The 18,896-nt window shown below is 41.2% G+C and overlaps 1 protein-coding gene across 4 annotated transcripts in view; it reads right to left on the bottom strand.

The window, feature by feature from the left end:
* ELP4 (elongator acetyltransferase complex subunit 4) overlaps positions 1 to 18,896 on the bottom strand; it is a 307,806-nt gene that overhangs the window by 244,332 nt on the left and 44,578 nt on the right. For all 4 annotated transcript variants that reach the window (XM_061610549.1, XM_061610546.1, XM_061610547.1 and 1 more), the window contains exon 3: positions 14,984 to 15,105. In XM_061610549.1, coding sequence (XP_061466533.1) covers positions 14,984 to 15,105 — 122 coding nt within the window. The remainder of the gene's footprint in view (positions 1 to 14,983; positions 15,106 to 18,896) is intronic.

Raw genomic sequence — 18,896 nt, forward strand, 5'->3', positions numbered from 1 at the left:
GGTGGTCCCTGGCTGCTTGAAAGAGGCAGTAGTGAGACCACTCCTGAAGAGATCATCCCAGGACCCAGAAAATCTTAATAACTATAGGCCAGTAGCAAATGTTGCATTCCTGTGCAAGGTTCTTGAACGAGTGGTGGCAGGCCAGCTCCAGATACTCTCGGATGAGACCGATTATCTGGATCCATTTCAGTCGGGTTTCAGGCCTGGTTTTGGCATGGAAACAGCCTTGGTTGCCATATGATGACCTCAGTCAGGAGAGAGACGGGGGAGTGTAACTCTGTTGACTCTTCTTGATCTCTCAACAGCTTTCAATGCCATAAACCATGGTATCCTTCTGGAAAGACTGGCTGAGTTGGGAGTGGGAGGGACTGTATGGCGGTGGTTCCACTCCTACTTGGCAGGTCGCCTCCAGAAGGTGGTGCTTGGGGAACACTGCTTGGCACCCTGGACTCTCCAGTGTGGGGTTCTGCAGGGGTCAGTTCTGTCCCCCATGCTGTTTGACATCTACATGAAACCGCTGGGTGCGGTCATCCTGAGCTTTGGAGTGCGCTGCCATCAGTATGCTGATGACACGCAGCTTTACTTCTCCTTTTCATCTTCTTCAGGTGAGGCTGTCAATGTGCTGAACCAGTGCCTGGCTACGACAATGGACTGGATGAGGGCTAATAAACTGAGGCTCAATCCAGACAAGACTGAGATGCTGTTAGTGGGTGTTTCTTCTGATTGGATGGTGGATGTCCAACCTGTCCTGGATGGGGTTGCACTCCCCTTGAAAGAGCAGGTTTGTAACTTGGGGGTTCTCTTAGAACCATCTCTGTCACTTGAGGCTCAGGTAGCCTCGGTGGCACGGAGTGCCTTCTACCAACTCTGGTTGGTGGCCCAGCTATGCCGCTATCTGGACAGAGATAACCTGGCTTCAGTGGTCCATGCTCTGGTAACCTCCAAGTTAGATTACTGTAATGCGCTCTACGTGGGGCTGCCTTTGAAGACGGCTTGGAAGCTGCAGCTTGTGCAAAATGCAGTGGCCAGATTGGTAACAGGGACCAGACGGTTCAAACACATAAAACCGATTCTGGCCCGCTTGCATTGGCTGCCTGTATGTTTCCGAGCTCGATTCAAGGTGCAGGTTTTAACCTATAAAGCCTTATATGGCTTAGGACCACAATACGTAACGGACCGCATCTCCCGACATGAACCCACCCGTACACTACGCTCAACATCTAGGTCCCTCCTCTGGGTGCCTACTCAGAGGGAAGCTGAGAGGATGGCAACAAGGGAGAGGGCCTTCTCAGTGGTGGCCCCCAAATTATGGAATGATCTTTTTGATGAGGTGCACCTGGTGGCAACACTGTTATCTTTTTGGTACCAGGTCAAGACTTTCCTCTTCTCCCAGGCATTTTAGCATGTGTTTTTAAATTGTTTTTTATTTTTTGTAAAAATTGTGTTTTTAAATTGTTTTTTGTGTTTTAAAATTCGAATATTTGTTTTTATTGTTTTTAATTGCTGTAAACTGCCCAGAGAGCTTTGGCTATATAAATGTATTTATTATATAAATGCAATCAATCAATCAATCAATCAACCATTTTAGTTGTAATTACAAGAAAAATATGCATGCAGGTTTTTTTAAATTACAGTAGGGCCCCACTCATATGGCGGGTTACATTCCAGACCCTCGCCTAAAAGTGAAACCCGCCAAAAAGCAAAACTCCGTCAAAAGAACAGTGCCCGACGCCCGAAAAATGCCGTAGAAGTGGAACAAGAGCTGTATGAATGGGGCCTTACTCTAATAGAAAGCTGCCATATTAGCGGAATGCAAAAAAGTGGACTGCCAAAAAGCGGGGCCCTACTGCAATTGCAAAAAATGACATATACATTTCAATTAATTTTTGAACAGAAGTTTTAAAAAGTGTACATGCTCTAGTGTTATACTTTTCTAATTAAGCAGTCAAACAAATTTAAATTTTACTGGACTGTTGCAGAGGGCAGTTTATTTGTCTTATTTGTAACCTGTTTTGAAAACCTTCCCAATATGAAGCTTTCGTGGGAATAAAGCTGTAATGCTAATTTCACATACCTGGGAGTTAACCCCACTGAATTCAGTAGGACTTACTTTTGAGTAAACATGGTTAGGATTGTGTTGAAAATCAGTGGGACTTTTGAGAGAACATAGAAAAGGATTGTGTTGTAAATCTTTCTCTCCCCCTCCGATCCTTTTTTTTTTTAAAGCGGTTAGGCAGGGCTTACTTAGATGTCATTGCTTTTATTTGGCAGGAAGCTAATTCTTAAAAAAAAGTTCTGCAATGGCCAACCGGTTTTGACAATAAATTATTATATGGAGCGTATGTATTTTTACATCTCCAATGTGTGTGTATATGGAATATTTCCAACAACCCTGTCAGGTAGGGTTGGAAACCAAGGCAGCTGACAACAAGAAATGAAGTCATTTAAAATCCAATAACCATAAAACAAATGTACAACAGTTGCAAAAGTGGCATGATTCTGAATTTTGGATTTGAGTGAAGTTCCCTTTCATGAATTGCAGTCCTGTGCATGCTTCCCTGACTGAGTAAGCTCCATTGAATACATTGGGCCTTGCTTCTGAGTAAACATGCATAATATATTTACAGGTTGTGTAAATAATAAACACATTTGACAGTCATGCTTATATAAATATTTATTCATACTATGTCTTGATATATATCTGATTTCACAATATAGTTGTAAATTATTATTTACAAATTATTATTTCCTCTACATTTTAAGTGTGCCCTTCTTCCTTGGAGTGATTATGGTCCCCCTCTGTGGTTTTCACCCTGAGGGCATATTAGGCTGAGAGATGATGTGTAGCCAGTAAACTTTGTAGCTTATTTCCATATTAAAATGTAATTAAAATGATTTATATGCAGGCAACAATTATGAAGTAATACAGACCCACATAATACATTTAAAGCACAACCAACTCACATTTAAAGTGTATGACTTCCCCTAAAGAATCTTGGGAAGTTATAGTTCCCACCACCCTTAACAAACTACAGTTCCCATGATTCTGTGGTGGGATTCATGTGCTTCAAATGTATGTTGAATGTGCTTTAAATGCATGGTGTGCATCTGCTCTAATATGTGTGCATTCATTAGTGAATTGAAAAGAACTATTTGAAAAGATACTTTTTAAACAGGGCTGTAGCTCAGTGGTAGGTTACATGCTTTGCATGTAAAGGTCCAAAATTCAATCTCTGGAAGAGACTATTGCCTGGAATCCTGGACAGCCAAGGCTAGTCACAGAATGATAGAATCATAGAATAGTAGAGTTGGAAGGGGCCTATAAGGTCATCAAGTCCAACCCCCTGCTCAATACAGGAATCCAAATCAAAGCATTCCCGACAGATGGCTGTCCAGCTGCCTCTTGAATGCCTCCAGTGGCAGAAAGTCCACTATCTCTCAAGGTAATTGGTTCCATTGTCGTATGGCTCTAATAGTTAGGAAGTTTTTCCTGATGTTCAGTTGAAATCTGGCTTCCTGCAACTTGAGCCCATTATTCCCTGTCCTGCACTCTGGGACGATCGAGAAGAGATCCCGGCCCTCCTCTGTGTGGCAACATTTCATTTACTTGAAGAGTGCTATCATATCTCCCCTCAGTCTTCTCTTCTCCAGGCCCAGTTCTTTCAGTCTCTCCTCATAGGACTTTGTTTCCAGTCCGTCCCCTGATCATCCTTGTTGCCCTCCTCTGAACCTGTTCCAGTTTGTCTGCATCCTTCTTGAAGTGCAGAGACCAGAACTGGATGCAGTATTCAAGATGAGGCCTAACCAGTGCTGAATACAGAAGAACTATTTGGAAACTATACTTCTGTTAATGCAGCCTAATATAACATTTGCCTTTTTTGCAACCACATCACACTGTTGGCTCACATTCAGCTTGTGATGAACGACAATTCCAAGATCCTTCTTACATGTCGTATGGCTGAGCCAAGTATCCCCCATCTTTTAACTGTGCATTTGGTTTCTTTTTTCCTAAGTGTAGAACTTTGCATTTATCCCTGTTGAATTTCATTCTGTTGTTTTCAGCCCAATGCTCCAGCCTATCAAGATCCCTTTGAATTTTGTTTCTGTCTTCCACAGTATTAGCTGTGCCCCTCAATTTTGTATTATCTGCAGATTTGATAAGCATGCCCTGTACCTCCTCATCCAAGTCATTAATAAAAATGTTGAAGAGCACTGGGCCCAGGACCGAGCCCTGTGGTACCCCACTTGTTACTTCTACCCAGTTTGAGAAGGAACCATTGATAAGCACTCTTTGAGTACAACTCTGCTTCCACCTGTGGATCCACCTGATAGTGTTCCATCCAGCCCACATTTAGCTAGCTTGCTATCAGAATATCATGGGGCACTTTGTCAAAAGATTTGCTGAAGTCGAGATATATTATGTCCTCAACATTCCCACAGTCTACAAGGGAGTTTACCCGATCAAAAAACGAGATAAGATTAGTTTGGCAGGATTTGTTCTTCATAAATCCATGTTGGCTCCTAGCAATCATTGCATTGTTTTTAAGGTGCTTACAGATTTACTGTTTATAACCTGCTCCAGAGTTTTTCCAGGGATTGATGTTAGGCTGACTGGTCTGTAGTTCCCCGGGTCCTTCTGTTTGCCCTTTTTGAAGATAGGGACAATATTAGCTCTCCTCCAGTCATCAGGCACTTCACCAGTCCTCCATGATTTCGCAAATATAATAGATAGCAGTTCTGAGAGTTCTTCAGCCAGTTCCTTCAATACTCTAGGATGCAGTTTATTGGGCTCTGGAGATTTGAACTCGATCAAAGTGATTAGGTATTCTTTGATCATTTGTCTATCAATCTCAAGTTCCAATCCTGTCCCTTCCACTTCATGTTTTCTGGGAGGGTCATAGACCCTTTTTTGGGAGAAGACTGAGCCAAAGTAGGAATTGAACACTTCTGCCTTTTCTTTGTCATCTGTTATCATTTTGCCTTCCTCATTAAGTAGCTGTACCACCATTTCTTTTCTCTGTCTTTTACTATGGATGTACCTGGATTCTGGCTTTGTATTTTTATTGTTATGAAGTATTCATTCATTCATTCATTCATCATTTTATTTGTATGCTGCCTTTCCACAAAAAATTGTGCTCAAGATGGCTTACAAGGTGAACAGAAATACATCTCAAAAACAATTGCAAAAACAATTTCCTAATAACAAAAAATAATAAAACAGTAACATAATAACAAATATAACAGCAAGCAAAAACAACTTTTCAATATTATAAACATAATAAAACAATCTTTAAAAACAAATGAAGAAGTAACCATTAACATCCCCCCAAGCCCCTAAAGAAAACCATCCACTATATCTCCTACAAAACTTCATTATTCTGAGCGCAGGCTTGTTTTGGAGGGGCTCAGCAGCAGCGTAGTCTCTTTGTAAGCAGAGGTGAGGACTCATCCCCTTCAACACAGGTGTAGGCAGGTGTAGGCTTCCAAAGTCACTTTGGGGTAAAAGGTGCAGGGCAGGTCTTCTCCTCCAGGCTGGCAGAACTTCCACAGAGAACTTACCAGGCTTAAGATTGGAAACATGAGAAAACAGAGGCTCTGTGCCTTGAAGAGCTGCATGGCAGACCAAAATTCAACATGTGCAGTGTCCTTGCGGCATGTAAATATCTGTTGAATTTTTTCCTAGAACCATTCCTTTCTGCTTATCAGTTGAGACTCGTACTTCAATGCCAATCTGTCTGGGAAGGTTGGTGAGTGCGTGAGTGCATATGTGGGGATTGCTAAATTTTATTGTATATTTATTTAGATGTTTTCATGAGTTTATTTATTATGACTATTTAAATTTTGTTATATTTTTATAACTGTTATGAATTATTTATTTATTCTATTTTGATGTTATAAGCCATCATGAGCATGGTTTTATGGAAAGGCGGCATACAAATACACAATGATGATGGTGACATGGTTAGTTCAGAATTTCATAGTTTTTATGTACAAAGTTTCGTGTACAAAGGGGAGAGGGGAGATCTAAACTCAATGCAGTTCATTCGCAAAATGCTAAACCATTGTTTGTTATATTTGAACTGGGCCAAAGTATAATCCAAGCAAGAAAAAAAGAGTGAAGAAAAACATGAATTCACTAAAGCTAAACAAAGGAAGGCAAGTAAAAATGGATTTAGATGAATAAGCTACGATGAAAAGAAAAGATCTCTCAAATTTAACAATGCCAGTAAACCCCTCACACAGTAAGTAGATCTTGCATATCTTCCAAAACAAAAAAATTAATAAGAATAAGAAGCCAGTTATTTTCCACATCTACCAACTACCCACACCTAGTCCATATTCATGAACAACCCACACCTATTCTTTTAGGTAATCAGTCTCATGCATTCTCACCTTATTTCGCTTAATTTTCCAACGCAGGAAAATAAATTAGGTTTAGAGGAATTGTTTAGCCACAGCCACTAAGACTTTCTGGCTAATGTCATGGATCAGGACTCAGATTCCTCTTCATCAGATGATGGAGATGAGGACACCAAACCTGAAGGAGAAGCACATGCAGGACCATCCCCAGAAGAGTTACTATTAAATGAAACTATCACCCTCCTCCAAAGTTGTGGCACGACCATCCTCTGACTCAGAGGACTCCACTGTAGAATTGAATTGAATTGAAACTTTATTTTTACCCCGCCCTTTTTCCAAACTGGAACTCGGGGCGGCTTACAAATAAAACTACATGTAGTTAAAAACATAGAAAAACATACAATTAAACTATGCACAACCTTAAAACCGTAAAAGGCACTTAAAAATCTAAAAACAATTTAAAATAATACAAATAATAATATAAAACAACAAAACAAGCCTTGTAAAGCCCAATCCTAAACACCTTCTATCCCAAAAGCCTGTTGGAATAAAAAAGTCTTTACTTGCCGACGGAAGAATGGCAAGGAGGGGGCCATTTGTGCCTCCCTAGGAAGGGAGTTCCAGAACCTAGAAGCAGCCACCGAGAAGGCCCTATCTCGCGTCCCGACCAATTACACTTGCGAGGGTGTTGGGACTGAGAGAAGGGCCTCTCCTGAAGATCTCAGGGCCCGGGCAGGCTCGTATAGGGAGATACGGTCTGACAGATAGCCTGGACCTGGGCCGTATAGGGCTTTAAAGGTCAAAACCAGCACTTTGAATTGTGACCGGAAACAAACTAGCAGCCAGTGGAGCTGTTGTAACAAGGGAGTTGTACGGTCCCTGTAACCAGCCCCTGTTAATACTCTGGCTGCAGCTCTTTGTACCAATTTAAGTTTCCGAACAGTCTTAATAATAATAATAATAAATTTAATTTTTGTGTCGCCTATCTGGCCGAAGCCACTCTAGGCGACGTACATATTAAAATTCAATAAAATACAATATAATTACAGAATAAAATACAATGCAGTCTTCAAAGGCAGCCCCACGTAGAGCGAGTTACAGTAGTCTAAACGGGATGTAACTAAGGCATGCATCACCATAGTCAAATCAGGCAGTTCCAGGAACGGGCGCAGCTGGCGCACTAGTCTTAAATGGGCAAAGGCACTCCTGGCCATGGCCAAGACCTGGGCCTCCAAGTTCAGAGCAGAGTCCAGGAGCACACCCAAACTGCGAACCTGTGTCTTCAGGGGGAGTGTAACCCCATCGAGCACAGGCTGAATCCCTATTCAAAGGTTCCCCTGCTCTGTTACAGTAGGAGACTACTAGAGGAGGCTTTAAGTCTAGTACTCCCTTACAGTATAGGTGGTGCTAACAATTAGGCTGCATCTGCACCTACTACTATATAAGGGCTACGTTTCAACTGGTCTATGCTGGAGCAGCTTCCAAACTTTGTGTTCCCCAGGATCTTGCTGCTGGCCTTATACCCTGGTTGAGTCTGGCTGCACAGCAGGACAACTGACAGCACAATCTTAACCATGTCTACTCAAAAGTGAATCCTACTGAATTCAATGGGACATTCCCAGATAAGTGGGGTTAGCATTGCAGTCTAAATGAAGTTCATGGCTGGAAATGAATTTTCATTGAAAGATATGTTAGGCTGGCAGCATTTGGCTATTGAACATTAAATGAGCTTCATGACTGAGCAGAGCAATGACTATGTAGCCTACCGATTGTGCAAAAGAAAATGCCTTCAACTTCAACTTTTAAACATCCTGGGGAGGTTCAATGGGCCCCAAGCCCATTGAAACCAGCAGCATTTGTAGTTTCAGCCTCCGCGAGGGGCTATCCTGGGGAAGGGGAGAAATTCCCAGGGCTTTGTAACCAGTTCTTGTAAGAACCATAATTTACACAGGAGGTAATGTATAAAGACAGCTAAGGCTGCTCGTTGTTTGTTGCAGGGTTAAAGGAGTCGTGGAATGCTGAAACTCTTGCTTTCCTTACTTTCTTATCTTATCTTGTAACCTTGGCTGCCTTAAGCTCTCCAGTCTGCCCCTTGCTAACACCATCGACACAAAGTGCAACTACATCAATAATAGCATGAGGAGGAGGGAAAGAAAACACTTTTCACAGCAGTGCTGTAAGTCCAATCTCCCAAATGCAAAGGAGTTCTTCATTTAAAAGAAAACTTAAGCTTAAAAAACATTTAAAAACTTAAAAATATCCCTCCAAAACAGGGTGAATACTGTTACAACTCCCCAACTCAAAGGAGATTCTTCAGCTGCACAAATTTAAGAGGCCCAGGAGAAAATACTTATCAATCGGAATGCTACCGATGCCGTCGGCCACCTTTCCCTTCTCAACCAGCAGCATTTAAGCATATAGCTTCCCCAGCTAGCCTTCACTTTTCAGGTTGAAAATGATTCCTGTTTACAACTCATTACCTGCACCTCTAAGCACACTTTCTGGATTCTACAAAATACTAGATGATAATTCTGCATTACACTGTAATCAGACTGCAAAATGGTTTGGTTTAGTTTTTACTTTATATTTTCTTATGTTCTAGCATGCAGCAGTACAGCTGTCTGTTAGAAAGATGAAGAGAAATGTTTTAAATATCCTGTTTAAAACTGCCTGTATATTGTTCTATAGGATTTTTACAGGGGTGTAATTTTTCAACAATGTTACATCTTAATGCTGACTTCCTGAAGAAGCTTTGACTACAATAGGCATGAATGTGTTTTCAAAGGATGATGGATAAATTGCTGGGTGGTGATATAATATATCGTAGGCAGCTGATGGGGCTTTTTATCTTCTATGTGTCTTTTAGTTATACAGTTTTAAGATAATTATGGTCTATAAAATCATCTCTTCCCTCTCCTAGAACCAGCAATATTTGTCTTGGTTATAGGATCAAGAAACTCCCAATCATATATCATAAAATTAAAGCAGGTCAATCCAAAAAGTTCTAAAGTGAATCATACATATAAAAAGTCTTAGTCTGTTCTTAGTAACTCATATGCCGGATTAGTTGCAGGTTGATGATAGACTTCTAAGGAACAATGGTTGATTAGGATGGAGTGACTTTGGAAAATTTCTAAACCTACTATCTAATAAAATCCAGATTGCTTTATTGTGATCATAAAGGCATAAGAAGAGTCCTGCTAGATCAGATTAAGGCCTGTCTAATCCAGCAGTCTATTCACACTCACAGTGGCTAACCAGATGCCTATGGGAAACCCACAAGCTCTCTTCTGATCGTGTTTCCCAGCAACTGGTATTCATATAGCCTCTGATACCGGATGTAATATATAGTCATTATGACCACAGTCATGGATAAGGTTATCCTCCATAACCAATCACAGTATAACAGATGACAAATAACTTTTAATATGCCTTTTGTGTTAAACGTTAGGTCCCACATCTCCCTCTTTACAGATAATGGCTGTTACGTGCTTGTCTGATACACATGTCACTGTATACAGAAATCCCTGCAATGTATCAACCTGTTTTATTTTATGTTAAGGGCATTGTCAAGGAAATAGCCTAATGATGGCAGAAAGTGAAGGTTAATGTACACTTCATATTACCAGATAACCAACAAAACATTTATTTCTGAACAGGGCCAGTACTATCATTAGGTAGAGAGGCCCAATAGCCTCAGGAAGCAGATGCTGAGGGGCAGAAAATGACTGTGAGATGTTGGAGAACAGAGCTGTGTGTGGTACATAGCCTGTCCTGAGTATCCTGAGTTAAATCTGCTATCCTCAGTTGTGATGGAGCAGGATGCCCCATTAGCAGCATTTAAGTATGATTCCACTGACATTCTGGTCAGGTTCTATATGTGGAATCAGCTAGGGCAGCATCTTGTCCTTTGCCTCAAGCAACAAAAGGTCTCAGGCAGGACCTGTTTCTCGAACTTTCTGGAGAGAGAAATCTCTATCCAAAAATGATTACATAACAAGAAGGTTAGTAGTAATAGGTTATTCCACAGTTAGTTCACAGGATATATGCTACATCTCTACACTAAAACAAGTGCGGGAAGAAGGTAAATCAGGATGTCACTACAGATCTGCAGTAGATCAGCAAGGATTTTTCACTGCCAATTATTTAACAATAGTAACAACAGACTTCCCCCCCCCTAAATTATGCTGCTGAAATGAAGAACACTAATCAGGAGTGGGCTTTTGTGTGAAAGGATCATGAGTCTAGTTATGGTACTGAAAACAAGTTTCTAGGCTTAGAATGTGCTCAGAGGCACTCCGGTCTTTAATTCTAGGTGTACATCTTTTGCACCTAGCATTTGATAGATCTTGGGGTTCTATTAAAAAATGAAGTAGATCTCACAAGCCTGAAGTCAGCCCACCCATGCACTATAAAATAAAGCATTAAGACACACACACATCACTGTTTCCCCATTACAAGTATGTAAACTTAACTTGCATCCAAGCAAGTAACAATGATAAAATGTGATAAATTTGATATCACCTTCTAAAGTAGATACTTAAGATTCAAGGTGGTGCTTTAAAATCATAGCATAAAGGAGCAAATTATTAAAAGTATACAACTTTATGTGGCATTCACAGTTCAAATCTCACAACTGTGCTCCAGAGTGAAAGCACTGCAATACAATAGTTCTTTGTAGTTAGATTCACAAATTCTAAGAAGTGACACCTAAAAATGGTACCCAAATCTGCTTCTTTTACAAGGTACTTCTTCCTCTGTCTCCTGTCTTTGTCTCCACAAGAAAAAACCTCTTGCGAGTCAGGGGTGATCCTCTATAAAGGTCTGGAATGGTTAACGAGCAAAGTCAAGGAAGCTCTTAGAGGCAAAAAGTCTTCCTTCAGAAAATGGAAGTCTTGTCCGAATGAAGAAAATAAAAAAGAACACAAACTCTGGCAAAAGAAATGCAAGAAGACAATAAGGGATGCTAAAAAAGAATTTGAGGAGCACATTGCTAAGAACATAAAAACCAACAACAAAAAATTCTATAAATACATTCAAAGCAGGAGACCATCTAGGGAGGCAATTGGACCCTTGGATGATAAGGGAGTCAAAGGTGTACTAAAGAATGATAAGGAGATTGCAGAGAAGCTAAATGAATTCTTTGCATCTGTCTTCACAGTGGAAGATATACGGCAGATCCCTGAACCTGAACTAACATTTGCAGGAAGGGATTCTGAGGAACTGAGACAAATAGTGGTAACCAGAGAGGAAGTTCTAGGCTTAATGGACAATATAAAAACTGACAAATCACTGGGCCCGGATGGCATCCACCCGAGAGTTCTCAAAGAACTCAGATGTGAAATTGCTGATCTGCTAACTAAAATATGTAACTTGTCCCTCGGGTCCTCCTCCGTGCCTGAGGACTGGAAAGTGGCAAATGTAATGCCAATCTTCAAAAAGGGATCCAGAGGGGATCCCGGAAATTACAGGCCAGTTAGCTTAACTTCTGTCCCTGGAAAACTGGTAGAAAGTATGATTAAAGCTAGATTAACTAAGCACATAGAAGAACAAGCCTTGCTGAAGCAGAGCCAGCATGGCTTCTGCAAGGGAAAGTCCTGTCTCAGTAACCTATTAGAATTCTTTCAGAGTGTCAACAAGCATATAGATAGAGGTGATCCAGTGGACATAGTGTACTTAGACTTTCAAAAAGCGTTTGACAAGGTACCTCACCAAAGACTTCTGAGGAAGCTTAGCAGTCATGGAATAAGAGGAGAGGTCCTCTTGTGGATAAGGAATTGGTTAAGAAGCAGAAAGCAGAGAGTAGGAATCAACGGACAGTTCTCCCAATGGAGGGCTGTAGAAAGTGGAGTCCCTCAAGGATCGGTATTAGGACCTGTACTTTTCAACTTGTTCATTAATGACCTAGAATTAGGAGTGAGCAGTGAAGTGGCCAAGTTTGCTGACGACACTAAATTGTTCAGGGTTGTTAAAACAAAAAGGGATTGTGAAGAGCTCCAAAAAGATCTCTCCAAACTGAGTGAATGGGCGGAAAAATGGCAAATGCAATTCAATATAAACAAGTGTAAAATTATGCATATTGGAGCAAAAAATCTTAATTTCACATATACGCTCATGGAGTCTGAACTGGCGGTGACCGACCAGGAGAGAGACCTCGGGGTTGTAGTGGACAGCACGATGAAAATGTCGACCCAGTGTGCAGCAGCTGTGAAAAAGGCAAATTCCATGCTAGCGATAATTAGGAAAGGTATTGAAAATAAAACAGCCGATATCATAATGCCGTTGTATAAATCTATGGTGCTGCCGCATTTCGAATACTGTGTACAGTTCTGGTCGCCTCATCTCAAAAAGGATATTATAGAGTTGGAAAAGGTTCAGAAGAGGGCAACCAGAATGATCAAGGGGATGGAGCGACTCCCTTACGAGGAAAGGTTGCAGCATTTGGGGCTTTTTAGTTTAGAGAAAAGGCAGGTCAGAGGAGACATGATAGAAGTGTATAAAATTATGCATGGCATTGAGAAAGTGGATAGAGAAAAGTTCTTCTCCCTCTCTCATAATACTAGAACTCGTGGACATTCAAAGAAGCTGAATGTTGGAAGATTCAGGACAGACAAAAGGAAGTACTTCTTTACTCAGCGCATAGTTAAACTATGGAATTTGCTCCCACAAGATGAAGTAATGGCCACCAGCTTGGATGGCTTTAAAAGAAGATTAGACCAATTCATGGAGGACAGGGTTATCAATGGCTACTAGCCGTGATGGCTGTGCTGTGCCACCCTAGTCAGAGGCAGCATGCTTCTGAAAACCAGTTGCCGGAAGCCTCAGGAGGGGAGAGTGTTCTTGCACTCGGGTCCTGCTTGTGGGCTTCCCCCAGGCACCTGGTTGGCCACTGTGAGAACAGGATGCTGGACTAGATGGGCCACTGGCCTGATCCAGCAGGCTCTTCTTATGTTCTTATGAATATGGGTTTGGGGGCTGCTGAAGGAGGGGGAAAATAAGTACTTACAGAAATGGCCTATTTCTTGAACATTTTTTACAATTATGCCACTGCAATTGCGGGGAATAAAATGTAACAGACAGAGCCTCAACAGTCCCATAATTAATGTGACTTATGAATATAGATGTTTAGCAAAAGTAATGGTGATAACAATTTTGAAAAATCTTCCATCTTCTGAACTATCTTGTGAATCTTGTTTGCAATATCAGATCTGAAATTACTCAAGAAGAGATTTAATATCAATTGCAGCGGTAGTGCTGCCCTCCCCTTACAGGTCCCAAGGATCTTCAGAACCCCAGGGTGCCTCTTACTTCAGAGACCACCAGGTAAGCCTATTATTCAATGAACTAGGGAGCTCTTGTTGCCATATCATTCACTTATTTTCTGTAGCGTAGGGGGGTCCCTACCTGCACCCTTTAAGGTTTTCTATAGTGTAGAGTTCTTATCAATATTCTTCTTCCCTTGACTTACTATTGGGGCCGTTGACTCACACTTTCCCTTATCGTCATCCTAGCTGCTTGTCTTGTCCCCCTCTGAGGTAAGGCTTCCTAGATCTGTTCCACCACATCCTCATCTTTCTCACTTTTCTGTCTCCATTTCCCCTTTCCAAGCCTCCTTCTCCTGCTTCTTTGCTCAGCTTCCTTCAACGTTTTCTCTGCTTCACTGATCTATCTGTTGCCTCTTCCCTATTTGGGACCTGTGTCTGCTGTACAGCTAGCTGCCACTATATCTTTTAGCTAAGTGCCCTCCCCAGTGTCTCCTGTGCTTCTGTCTTCCTGGCTCATCTTCCAGGCAAACTGCAGGGCTGATGGACAGGCAGCTATGCTGCATGCTCTTAACAACAATGAATATCCAAAGTTTTATTTTTTAAAAATAAGATGGTCCTAAGGCTCAGATGATAAAGGGTAGGAATAATAACCGCTACAAAACCTCCTTCAAATAATTTACTACATGATGCTATATTTTTTAAAAAGATTTTTAAAATAGACATTTTAGAGAATTGATATAATCTATTAAGTGTGTTTGAGATTTCTTACTTGTAACTGCTATCATCGAAGTGTTCCATTTTCTGCATATACTTATATCAGTATGTAGTTTCAGTTTCAATTATTTCTGAAGATAGGTCCCACAAATCAACATAACACTATCAAGTGGCAACTATTTCATAATACTGGCACACACTGCTCTGTGCTTTATCCCAGCTATTTGTACTTTGCAAATACGGTGTTTATGCTCCTGTTAGGCCAATCATTCTTGTACATGGTATGTGAGATGCATGTACCTCAAGCTCAAGACACCATTTTCCCTTATTTTTGCCCCGCTTCTCCAACCTCACACAATATTGGATTTAGCGCTACTTCTGATTTCTCAATACTGAATTTAACCAAGGTGTAGATAATATATTTGGGGAGATTTGGGGCAGAAATTAAATCTATATTCTACTGACCCACGTGCTATCTGGAGAGAGTAGGTAAGACTAAGAAGGGGAGAATGTTGGGATGGTAACATACCTGTACTGATAGAGTTCTCATACAGGGGATATGAATGCTTGCTTGCTTGAATACTGCTTTTAACACAATGTAAGGGATATTAATCAATAATTACTTAGAAGACTTTTTTCTTTACCTTTAGAATATCAGCAGGCTCCTCTTTATCTGAAGCAACAAATAAATTATGTCCACAGACTATTCCTTCTGAAAGGAAATGCTTGAACAACAGATTGGAATAAATACCGTATACATCTTCCTCTGTGGAAAAACACAACACACACATTATTAGCAAGACAAAACACATTTGTTTCTATGGAAGAATCACAGATAGGGGAAAAGAGACCACAGCCATTTCTTGTCAATACTGCCTCTATAGAGTTGGGCTTATATTGGTTCATTTTTGTTCACAGAACTGCAAAGCCTCAAAGATAGCCCCAAGCAGGTGGATGGCTCCATTGTTATAAGGTCATGTATCTATGATACGAAGCTTTTCTTTTCTTTATTTCTTTTTCTTTTTTGGTCAGTCTAGAAAAGGCAGATCTCTGGAGTGCACCTTGATATGACAGGCTAGACAAGCAGCTTCACCACATTACACATAACTAATAGTAGAATGCCATTTTCACAACTTTCATAGCCACAAAAGCAGCTACTTCTTTAGAACATTATTGGAAATATTTAATCTGTTTAATCAGTTGTGGGTTTTAGGGATTAGGAAGATGTCCCTTCCCACTCTTAATGGACTTCAGAGATTTCCAGAAATAAAAATACTTTGCTGCACTGCTTCAACAGAGTACAGGATCAGACAAAGGGCCTTCTACCACTAGTGAAAGGGGACACCATGTTCTCATGCTGCAATCTGGCCTATCATCTTTTTTAGATCTAAAAATTCCAAATTCTGAAGTACTAGCATCTCTAGAGATCATTGTTTGAGTAATATCAGATTGTTCAGAAATTAATCTTTTTAGAAAGAGAAAGAAAAGGCTGAACTATTCTGCATCTTTTAAGGTGCATGGGGACTTAAACTTTAAGAATTCAACTGTAAGAGTTATTAAATATTAAAAACTGACATAAGTGGATATGAAACAATATTTATAATTTGGTGCCTTGCTTAGGGTTCTGAGATGTAGGCTGCAGGCAACTTTAGGCCGCTTTAGAAGTAAAAGAAATGGATTAGATACCAGCTGCTGAAGTGCTGCCACAGTAATGGATGTGCCATTGCAGCCACATTTTACCAGTACAAGAAAACTTTCTGATGTGTTCATAAATGAAATGAATTTTTAGAAATGAAGCCCTGATTTTCTTGACATGAGTACTCTGACTCTTGCTGACTGCTCACATACCTTTATTTTGTTTTTGTTTACAGTTCTCATCTTCTAGACCCCAGACAGGATTTTTATATATATATATATATATATATATATATATATATATATATATATATATATATATATATATATATATATATTTAAAAGTTGAAGCATCATAATTTTTCAAAGTACAGAGTATATTGATGGCACTATGTAGCCACAAAACAGAAACTAAGCATTTATTTTAATTAAGGGAACTGTATAGTTCAATCCTTTGGATGTCTTCTCAGAACATGGGCAGAGAACCTCAGATGCTCCACACCTCCCCATCTGGCCCTCAGGCCTCTGCTTAGGTCACACCTCTCCCCAGGCCCACACCCTTCTCAAGTGCTTTTGCCTAGCTAGAATGTGTCCTTGAACAGTGATAATACCTTACGCTCACCTGGGAGGAGGTGTCTGTCTGTATGTATGGTTGGAATGTAGCCTACTGTACAAAGGCAAAATGAAATGCATTACCTTCACTTATTTTCGCCTATAGGCACACCCACCACTGGCAGGTGGTCCCCAGAAAGTTGCCCATGACGAAATAAGGTGCTTGGGCTGAAAAATATTCACAGACTTAGAAGTTTACTCCCAGGGAAGTGTGTACAGGATTTCAACCTTAAGCTGCTGAAGTGACCATGGTCCATCATTGCTTGTTCCCAAGCAACTGGTATTCAGAGATATGCTACCCGTGAAGGCTCCCTTTAACTACCATGGCTGCTGCTGCTGCTATTGCTGCTGCTGTCGCTATTATTATTAATAATAATAGTAACAATAACAATAATAAATTTCCTGCTCTTCACCATAAGGTGCCAAGGATGGTCACAGCAATTTTAAGTACATTAAAACAGATTAAAACAAATTACTGTCACAAGAATTGGGTCAATCCTACAATATATATATATATATATTAGGTGTCAAAAGGCGAGTGTAAAGAGGTGTGTTGTTAACATATGACAAACTACATAATGAAGGTGCCAGACACACTTCTGTGCAGAGGGAATTCTAGAGGCTAGGAACTGTGACAGAGGATGCCCTCTCCTGGGCTACCCCTCCTGACCATTTGAGGGCAGTGGAACTATCAACAGGCCCCCCTCTGCTGAACACCCAAGACCGTCTGTAAGGAAGGAGGCAGTCTTTCAGATATTTGGGGCCTAAGTTGGTTAGGGTTTAAAATGCTCGTGTAAACACCTGGAACTGGGCCCGGAAATGGACTGACAGCCAGTGTTGCTAAAATCTGGCTTGCTGCATTTTGGACCAGCTGAAGTTTACAAATAATCTTCAAGGACAGTCCTACATAGACCATTGCAATGATCTAATATGGAAGTTACCGGAGCACAGAGTATAGTGGCAAAGTCATTTCTGTCCAAAAGGGGCCATAGCTATAAAGCAATTAGAGCTCTCAGCTGCTGTGCCTCCAGTGACAATGTCGGACCCAGAAGTACCCCTAAGCTACCTTCCAGGGGAGTACAACAGTCCACCAACAGGACTTGAGAGTTTGGAACACAAGGTTCAGCTAAGATTCAGCTTCAATTTATTATTTATTCAATTAATTTCTCCCCAGACCCAGTTTCCAAGCACCAGTCTACTACTTCAACCATTTCTCCCAATTCAGGTGGAACAGAGAGATAGAGCTGGGTGTCATCTGCATTTTGATGATACCTCACTCCCAATCTCCTGGACAGCTCCCAACAGCTTAATACATATGTTAAATAACATGAAGAACAAGATGGAACCCTGCAGAACATCGCAGGAGAACTCCCATGGCACTTATCAGTGGCCTCCCATAACTACTTTCTGGAAACAGCTCTGGAGGTAGGAGCAGAACCACTCAAGGCCAGTGCCCCCCAAAACGAACCTTCCTGAGACCCTCCAGGAGGATACCATGGTCTATGGTATCAAAAGCCAATGCAAAATCCAGGACAAATCTCTCTCCCAACAAATGTCATCAATTACGGTAACTAAAGCAGTTTCAGTGCCATGACTGGGCCTGAAGCCAGACTGGAATACGTACAAATAATCTGTTTCCTTCAGACATGCCTGAAGCTCAACCATCATCACTCTCTGAAGCACCTTGCCCCAAAAGGGGATATTCACCACTGGGCAATATTAGTTTAACACTTCTAACTCCAAAATCTATTAACCGATACGTAGACAAAACAGTTAATTTACCATTTCCACACAGACAGCATTAACCTTTTATCCAGGTGATCAGTCTGGATAAACAGGTAAAGAATTTTACCAAACCAGGAGCATATTATAGTTGTGATGTGGGAACAGCTGCAGCACTGGGGGACTGGAGAAGACCTGACCTGGGAGTGAATGCTTTAGTATCTTGGTGCTTGCTTGCTAGCTCCTCTGGGTTGCTGTCTCTCAAGACAGCTGAAGTCCCTGGTAAGTGCTGCAAGGACTGGGACCTCCTGCCTGCCCTGATTCCAGAGAAAGGCTGCAGTCAATCTTGCAGCCTCTTGCATCAGCTTCTGGCTGGGTCAGGGTGCATACAAGCCCAGCTGCCCCTTGGGTCATTGGGAACAGCTGCAGCACTGGGGGACTGGAGAAGACCTGCCCTGGGAGTGAGTACTTGAGCATCTGGGTGCTTGCTTGCTTGCTCCTCTGAGTTGCTGTCTCCCAAGACAGCTGAGGTCCCTGGAAAGTGCTGCAAGGACTGGGACTCCTGCCTGACCCTGAATCCAAAGAATG

The sequence above is a fragment of the Rhineura floridana genome, chromosome 2 (assembly GCF_030035675.1).
Source record: "Rhineura floridana isolate rRhiFlo1 chromosome 2, rRhiFlo1.hap2, whole genome shotgun sequence".
Classification (NCBI taxonomy): domain Eukaryota; kingdom Metazoa; phylum Chordata; class Lepidosauria; order Squamata; family Rhineuridae; genus Rhineura; species Rhineura floridana.